The 8,080-nt window shown below is 34.2% G+C and overlaps 1 protein-coding gene across 2 annotated transcripts; it reads right to left on the bottom strand.

The window, feature by feature from the left end:
• Positions 1-541: 541 nt before the first annotated feature.
• LOC145719802 (centromere-associated protein E-like) lies at positions 542-6,908 on the bottom strand. 2 transcript variants are annotated; one of them, XM_081811367.1, is made up of 9 exons: positions 6,794-6,908; positions 6,445-6,564; positions 4,645-4,767; positions 4,396-4,561; positions 3,846-4,000; positions 1,765-2,079; positions 1,384-1,653; positions 1,068-1,226; positions 542-743 (listed from the first exon to the last, which is right to left on the bottom strand). In XM_081811367.1, exons 1-9 carry the CDS (start codon positions 6,878-6,880, stop codon positions 606-608), a joined length of 1,533 nt encoding a protein of 510 aa, XP_081667493.1. In that variant the 5' UTR covers positions 6,881-6,908; the 3' UTR covers positions 542-605. The 2 variants fall into 2 exon arrangements, with proteins under 2 accessions (XP_081667493.1, XP_081667495.1); XM_081811369.1 differs by having other exon boundaries at positions 670-789.
• Positions 6,909-8,080: the final 1,172 nt, after the last annotated feature.

Below are 8,080 nucleotides of genomic sequence, written 5' to 3'. Positions count from 1 at the left end.
ATTGGTGTCCTTTTAAGTAGAGGAAGAAACGCCAGTACTCTTTCTCAGCTTGAGCACAGGAGAAAGGCCCCGTGAGGACACAGAAGGAAGGTTCCATAGGCATGCAGGGAAAAGAAGACTTAACAGAAACTAAATTTTCTAGCACCTTAATCTTGGACTTCTAGGAGAAAGTAAATTTCTGTTGTTTTAGCCAGCAGTCTGTGATATTTTGTGATGGAAGCCCTAGTGGACTAACACATTTCTCTTAAAACAAAATAAAACAAAACAAACATCATTAGCATCTCCTAGTGTTTGTTGTATATAATTAAATAACCAGTTAAGACCTTATTCTCCCAAGGTCTCAGGACAAAATGAACCATATTACTTAGAATAAATTAAGGTGAGATTTAAGCACCTAATAGTAAAAATTATAGCACAAGCCCTAGAAACAGGCATAAATAAAATATACACATTGATTTCATAGGGATCTCTAAGCAAGTTTAATATATAAAATCTGACATAAAACAAATATTTTAGACATAGTTAATAATAAGCAAACTTTCTTAGAATTCAGAGGGGTTTTTATTTTTATTTTTTTAAAATTGTTTTTAAAAGATTTTATTTGTTTATTTAACTGACAGAGAGAGAGAGAGAGACAGCGAGAGAGGGAACACAAGCAGGAGGAGTGGGAGAGGGAGAAGCAGGCTTCCGGCCAAGCAGGGATCTTGATGCGGAGCTTGATTCCAGGACCCTGGGATCATGACCTGAGCCGAAGGCAGTCACTTAACCAACTGAGCCACCCAGGCGCCCCTTCAGAAGGGTTTTTAAAGACATTTAAAATACATTAGGCCTCAAAATATCAGCTTAAAGTTTGAACTAATTTTTGCCTTTTTTTCCCAAATTGATTGTAAGCAGTTATATCTCAAGTTATTTCAAAGACATCAGGTTTATGTTTGTAAATTATTGTTAGTTATTAGCACTGTGAATAATAAACAAGATTGAGATTATCATTATGTACTTAAGTGTTTGAGGTAAAAGAGAAAGCTCATCTACACATATATAAAAACTTTGATGGAAACACCATTTACCTTTTCCTGGAATTCATCCTTAGTTTCTCCTAGGTTTTCCTCTGTATGCAAATTCCTGGAAGTTTCCTCAGAAATTTTCATTTTTAGTGTGTTAATTGTTTCTTGGTGTTGTTTCAAAGACTCAAGAGCATGTCTTAATTGTTCTTGGGTGTCTATATTCTTTGTCAGAGAAACAGAAAACAATGTCCATTAGAATAATGTGAAACAGTGGAAGTAATTTTGTAGTGGCTACCGGATCATGAATTATAAGTGATGGCTCCTGTCCTGTTTGTAAAGAGGCTGTGAATTTTCAGAGTTTACTCAGTAAAAGCCTTACCATGTTTACAGTATCCTGAATGTCACTTTTGAGTTGGTCCCTCTCAATTTGCAGGCTCTCCTGGAGTTGTTTTAGGTCCTCCTTTTCTTGGGTTAAGGTTCTTACTTCTACTAAAGTTTGTTGAAGTTGCTCAGCGATCAGTGTTTTTTCCTTTTCCATAGTTAGCAGCCTCGAATCTCTACTTTCTAACTGTTCCTTCAGCTCTTCCACTTCATTTAACCTTTTTTGACTCTCAGTTGTTTTCTGAACTTCTTCAGATTTGGGAGAAAACTTTAAAATAAGAAAAAGTAAATGTGAAAAGCAGAGCATTCTATGGTATATAAATGGAAACCAAACCCCAGAAAGTTAAAGATCGCTCCCTAGAGGGTGTCTTGTACCAACCTCTGTGTTCACAGCATCCAAACTTAAACCAAGTTTTTGAGCTTGTTTAGAGAGATTCCCTATTTCCTGATTCATTCTTGCATTCTCCTCAAGGACCATCTTATACTTTTGCTCAAATTCAATATGATGATTTTTAAAATCCTGGAATTCTTGATCAGTGCTTTTGTAATTCAACTGGGTAATTGCTAGGTCATTTTTAGTTTTCCCAATTTCTTCAAGTAAATCTTGAATTCTACTTTCCTTTTGAACTACTTCAGAAAACAAATTGTCTCTTTCTGATGTTATTACACAGAGCTCTTCAGATTTATCATGCATCTATGGAAACAAAATAAAATTTAGCTATGTTAGCAATGTATGATCTACTGAAGCAGTTTTCAGGAAAAAAGAGTTTCCTCGGGGTGGGGGGTAAGGTGGGGGAGGGGGAAGACATTGAAATTATGCAAAAATTTGACCAAGGAAAGGCAACATTTTTATTGTCACCATCCTTTAACAATGTATTATCCTCTTTAAATTTACCTTCAGTTTTATTTTCTATTCTCTTTGGGTTCTAGCAAGGATTGCATGGAGAAGGATACTCAGTAGAAACACTTTATTTCAGGATGTGCCTTTATTTCCTTATCTATCATTCTAAAGTATTTTCTAACCTCTTGGTGTGTCATTTTATGTTTCGTCTTAGAATTTGACACATTTTTTCCCTAAAGCCTTTGAATGTAGCTCCAGATTCTAAAAATGTGATCCCTGAATAATTTAAATAGTTAAGCTTTATTTGAATTATTATTTAAATAAACCCTATCCAGCTTATAAACAGTAAAATCACTGTGAAAGGTAAGGTAGCAATGGTGGGAAGAAGAGAGGCGAACTTAAAGCAGAGGCTAAGGACAGGGGTAAAACAGCAGGGTTGTTTCAATCATGGACTTAGGACAGGAGGCACATCTGTGTAGCTCAGCTACTGGCTTCGTAACTATTTGTTGAGCTAAAAAACAGCACCTACTTTGAAGAGTTTTTAGGATGACTAAATAATGTTGCTAGAGTTCTTTAGCATGATGTCTGCCACTTGGGTCTTCAAACACTTGTCAGTTTTATTTCTTTTAGAAAGGTAGAGAGGAAGGAAAAGCTTGCTGATGGTTCACAGGTTTGTTCACTGGCCTGCAAGATTTACACGGACCCCTAAACTTTATCAGTCCCTTCCCTTACATCTCATTACGTTTTTTTATTCAACATAGTGATAGAACTAGTACCAAAAAAAAGGTTAAAAAAAGGATGGGCCATAGAACTCTATTTAAAGATTTTATTTTTTATTTTTTTTAAGATTTTATTTATTTATTTGACAGAGAGAGACATAGCGAGAGAGGGAACACAAGCAGGGGGAGTGGGAGAGGGAGAAGCAGGCTTCCCGCCGAGCAGGGAGCCCGACGTGGGGCTCGATCCCAGGACCCTGGGATCATGACCTGAGCCGAAGGCAGACGCTTAACAACTGAGCCACCCAGGCGCCCCTAAAGATTTTATTTTTAAGTAATCTCTCCATCCAATGTGGGGCTTGAACTTACAACCCTGAGATCAAGAGTCCACACTCTCTACTGACTGAGCAGCCAGATGCCCCCATTGAACTCTGTTTAAATCGTTTTTTAAAAAATTTATTTCAGAGAGATAGAGAGCATGGGGGTAAGAAGCAGAGGGAGAGGGGCAAGCAGACTGCACTGAGCCCAGAGCCACTGCGGGGCTGGATCCCATGATCCCGAGATCATGACCCGAGCCGAAACCAAGAGTCAGATGCTCAACCAACTGAGCCACCCAGGCGCCCCTAGAACTCTGTTTAAGTGAAACATTTGAGGACTACAGAAATGGTTGTTACATGGATCAAGTTACTAAGTATACTGTTAAATAGGCTTTGAAAGTGTGTTTTCTGGTAATACAAGAAAATTAGAGGAGGAACTACATTCATTTCTATTCCTAACAAGTTGAGTCATATGTTTACACTCTCTTGACTGCTACTTTAAGATAAACTACAGCAAGACATTTAAAGTGCTATTACAAAGGTTTTTATTTCAAAAGAAGAATTATTTGCTTAAAAATGTGTTTACCTCTTTCCTCAGCACTTCTACTTCTGAGGGTAAAGATTTCAATGCTGAGAGCAAATTAACTTCTTTACGCAAAGCTTCATTTTCTTCAACTTCTTTATTCAGTTCTTTCTGGAGGTCAGTAACCTTACTTTCCAGTTCCAAATTACAGAGCAAACCTAGGACATTTTGGGTAAATTAAAACAGTGTGCAGTTATTGGGACAATCTAAATTATATGCAAAGTTAGATTATTTAATCAGACTATATAAAAATTTATTAAAGAGTCAATGTTGGTTAACAGGTAATCTAACTGTTAATAGTTCTTCAACCAATTTTTGAAAATCAGGTCCAATTTATTTGAAAAATAATTCCTAAACCCTTATTAATTGGAATTCTATGGAAGCAGTTATAAATACTGATCTCAAATAATATCAAAACTCATTATTAGGCTATTAAAACAATCATATCAGAGGATAATAGATTTCTACCCATTGGAATATAGTCGCAAAATCCTTCAGGTAGGTTTCTAGACAAAGTCAGACCTGCAAAGAATTAAGTGAAATTATGAAATACCTTTTGGAACTTTGCCATCTATAAGGGAGGTGAGTTTTGTTATTTCATTAAAAGAAGATTGTAATTCTTTCTCCAGATCCACTTGCATTTTCTTTTTTGCCTCCAGTTGGCATTGATATAACTGAATATCATTTTCCATTTGCTTGTATGTATTTGTAAGTTCTTTCTGTTGAGAGAAAGATTGCAAATTCACAGAAATGTACTGATTGTAACAACTATTTTATTATAAATATTACAGGAAACAGTTACCATTTTCTCTTTCAGCTCCAGATTTTCACTTCTAAGAAAGGCTGATTCTTTCTTGGCATCAAGGGCTACAGTTTCAGTATCAAGCAGAGTCTGTTTCATTTGTTTTATGTCTTCAGTGCTTTCCTATACACAGGACAAAAAGAATTTAGTGAAATATGCTAATTTCAAATGTCTATTTAGGAAAAGATGAAAAGAAATAATATTTTCCATAATAAAAATATTTTAAATATTTATTTATTTATGAAAAATTGGCTATATTTTTTCCAAATTATAGAAGCATTGTAGAGACTGAAGAAATTTGTTATTGTTTAAAAAAGGTTAACACAATTGTTGTTCAGCTAGCTTGTTAAAATTTCCTATGTATTTTTAAGTCATTCTAAAATGACTTAAAATGACCTGCCATCTAAAAATGGCAGGTGAGTAGTTCATAATTAAAATTAAGGATATGAAATCACAAATTACAAAGAAAAAGACAAAAAAACCAATAGAAAAACAGAGAAAAGATGAATAGGCAACTCACAGAAGGGAAAATGCAAATGATTGATAAATACATGAAAAGATCTCAGTCTCATTTTTAGAGAGAAGTGGCATTTTAACTTTAGCTTACATAAATTCAACCACATATATCCTTGGCAGAATATTAATGCACAAATGAATGAATGAATTGGATGAATAAAGAGAAAGAAATAGCAATTTTTAAAAAGTGGGCAATTCTGCTTGCCACTCTATCAACAGACACTCCTGGATTATATGAAAGTGCCTTTCTTCCCCCTTTCTTTAGAACAGTAAGATTACTTTTACAAAGGATCATTTGTCAGTTAACAGAAGAGTCCTGATAGAAGGTAATAAAAACTACTCTGAAAAACTCAAATGAAAACAAAAGAAGAAAAACCAAAATTTCAGCTTGAAACTGCTGCCTTCTTAAAAAGAGTTAAAAACTAGAATCAAACTGATACTTTCTTGAAGTAATCAGGAGGACTGAAGGCAAATAGAATAGAAAGCAAGCAGCAAAAATTAACAATTTCATCATGAAATTCAATGTTATTTAATGCCATATCTTTTTTTTTTTGAAGATTTTATTTATTTATTTGAGAGAGAGAGCATGCAAGAGAGAGCTCGAGCAGGGGGGAGGGGTAGAGGGAGAGGGAGAAGCAGACTCCCTGCTGAGCAGGGAGCCTGATCCCGGGATTGATCCTGGGACTCCAGGATCATGACCTGAGCTGAAGGCAGATGTTTAACTGACTGAGCCACCCAGGAGTCCCTTAATATCATATCTTATACCAACTAAAATCATCTAGAGCTACAGTTTCTGAAAAATACCAAACTGTTAAAATAGTTATTTAAATTATAATGAGAATGCATTAATATTAATGAAATTTATAAAATCATGCTCAATCGCATGTGATATGTACAGTTTCAGTTACTTATCAATACCAACATAAGTGCTCACCTGGAGATACTGACTACATACTTCTGCATGCATTTGCATAAAATAATTGAAAAAAATAATAAATTTTGAATTACTAATTTTTAATGGAAGTTCATCCTTAACTAACTTATATTCTCAAAGAATGATATCCTCAACTCTCTATGAATGATTCTTTATCCGTAAAATGGCAATGATACTAACAGTCCCTCTTTTACAGTCATAGACAAGATTAAATAAAATACTATATGTAAAACAATTACAACAATGCCTGGCACACAGTAGGCTCAATGTAAGCTCAATATTGATAATAATGATGATGGTATACTATAAATGCCTACATGATTAAACAACAAAATAAACCTGATTTTTACCGATGAGTATGACAAGTCCATTTTCATATCTTCTGACTTCTGAGAGTCTATGTATTTCTGTAGCTTCTTAATCTGGTCTTCCCTTTCTCTAAGCAGCTCTACTTTTGAGCTTAGTTCATTCTATAAGAAGTATGAAACAGAAAAATGTGAAATGTATTTTCTTGGATTTAAATTTTAGGAGATAAAAAAGAACTTACATTTAATAGTTTAAACCATTAGTAAAATTTAAAAAGTTGGTATTTAAAAAACAAAATGTTTCTTCTATTTTCTGAAATCATGTTCAATTACGTATGATGTACATTTTATAGTTCTAGTTCCTTATAATAGAAATACCAACATAAATGCTCACCTCAAGATCTTGATTATACACTTCTGCATGCTTAACTAAATTCTTTAAGTTGGAAATTTCATGAATTAGTTGCATCTGTAAGAGCATGTGAACAGGCAACAGAGCAAACCAATAGTTAATAAAGCAAAAAAAAAAAAAAAAAAACCCACCAAAAGATAGCATTTATTCACTGCTTCAGAATCACCAAAACAGTAAGAAAGGATTAAGAGATCAGTTGTTCAAGCTACTGTTACAGATCATCTCATTATTTGAAGATACAAAACAAACAGAAACCCAGTAAGTCAAACAAAAAATCCTCAAACCCCACAAAACAAGCAAACAAGAAAAAAACCTCAGCATGACCCAAGTAACAGTTATGTCACCTGTTAATAATGCTATAATAATGTCAAAAGCAAATTAGTATGCATCCCTTGGAAGATATAACCTGGTAATCAAACTTTAAAAAACACACTTTTAATAGATTTTTGTTTTGGGGAGGTTCAATGCAGAAATGTTATTTATTCTGAAAGATATTTTGGTTTCTTCCCATAAATTAGCCATTTAGCTTTACACTGGCATACTTTTTAAGGATTTGTGTTTTAAAATTTAGGTCTGGATTAGGGTAGTTTCATGTGGTGCCTTTACAATAATATTACTGTTCACTAAAGCTACAGAGATATGTATAGGATTATCAATTATTACCTTGTTGATTCATTCTATAGAAAATGATGTTATTGCTTTATATTTTTTAACTGTCTAAAAGTATAAAGAATACTTAAAAATACATGTGTTTCTATTAAAGTTTCCTTTCCATCAAATACCTGGAGCATTAAATATTTGAGTACTACATACATTTGTGTCAAAACACGTAAATGACAACTTACCAGAGATAAACATACTTTCTCTTAGAATTATGAAATCTTCATAATTCGGTGAGTCCTTAAAAAGTAAAGGCAAGTCCTTTCTTGATCAAAACTCTTCAGAGTATAGGCATAGAGGGTACATACCTCAATATCATAAAAGCCATCTATGAAAAACCTACAGCGAATATCATTCTCAATGGGGAAAAACAGAGCTTTCCCCCTAAGGTCAGGAACGCGGCAGGGATGTCCACTATCACCACTGCTATTCAACATAGTATTGGAAGTCCTAGCCACAGCAATCAGACAACAAAAAGAAATAAAAGGCATTCAAATCGGCAAAGAAGAAGTCAAACTCTCACTCTTTGCAGATGATATGATACTTTATGTGGAAAACCCTAAAGACTCCACCCCAAAACTGCTAGAACTCATACAGGAATTCAGTCAA

The sequence above is a fragment of the Leptonychotes weddellii genome, unplaced genomic scaffold, assembly GCF_054177405.1.
Source record: "Leptonychotes weddellii isolate Sample4059 unplaced genomic scaffold, ASM5417740v2 HiC_scaffold_7260, whole genome shotgun sequence".
Classification (NCBI taxonomy): Eukaryota; Metazoa; Chordata; class Mammalia; order Carnivora; family Phocidae; genus Leptonychotes; species Leptonychotes weddellii.
Note: the sequence above shows the minus strand (reverse complement) of the source record. Positions and strands in the feature narration are given on the sequence as shown.

Excerpts from the sequence above, each read along its gene's own strand:
- LOC145719802 (XM_081811367.1), bottom strand. The coding sequence starts at position 6,880 with ATGCTCTTACAGATGCAACTAATTCATGAAATTTCCAACTTAAAGAAT. Across the intron at positions 4,562-4,644 it reads TGGAGCTGAAAGAGAAAATG|AAAGAACTTACAAATACATA; the intron begins GTAACTGTTTCC and ends TTCTCTCAACAG. Across the intron at positions 1,227-1,383 it reads TTCAGGATACTGTAAACATG|AATATAGACACCCAAGAACA; the intron begins GTAAGGCTTTTA and ends TCTCTGACAAAG.